General features: G+C 47.4%; 1 protein-coding gene across 1 annotated transcript in view; it reads left to right on the forward strand.

The window, feature by feature from the left end:
* LOC119586839 (neurogenic locus Notch protein-like) overlaps positions 1 to 270 on the forward strand; it is a gene marked incomplete at its 3' end in the record, with an annotated part of 145,347 nt that overhangs the window by 125,435 nt on the left and 19,642 nt on the right. Inside the window, 1 exon segment of the mRNA XM_037935567.1 lies at positions 101 to 234. Coding sequence (XP_037791495.1) covers positions 101 to 234 — 134 coding nt within the window.

Below are 270 nucleotides of genomic sequence, written 5' to 3' on the forward strand. Positions count from 1 at the left end.
TCATGCATGTGGTAGGGAAAAGAAATATTTGTAAATCGTCAAGGTAACTCGCAAATGAAAATACTCAGAGTTTTTGCATTTTCCTTGCATTTAATTGCAGGTGTAACTGTGAGGTGGGCTACACCGGTGTCGACTGCGAGAGCCGCTACGTCCCCTGTGAACCCTCGCCGTGCCAGAATGATGGCACTTGCATTGCTCAGGATTCCCTCTACTACAAGTGCCAATGTCCCAATGGTAAGTTTGATTGGCCCTCTATCGTGGCGATAGAGG

Source organism: Penaeus monodon, chromosome 22 (assembly GCF_015228065.2).
Source record: "Penaeus monodon isolate SGIC_2016 chromosome 22, NSTDA_Pmon_1, whole genome shotgun sequence".
In the NCBI taxonomy this organism is placed as follows: Eukaryota; Metazoa; Arthropoda; class Malacostraca; order Decapoda; family Penaeidae; genus Penaeus; species Penaeus monodon.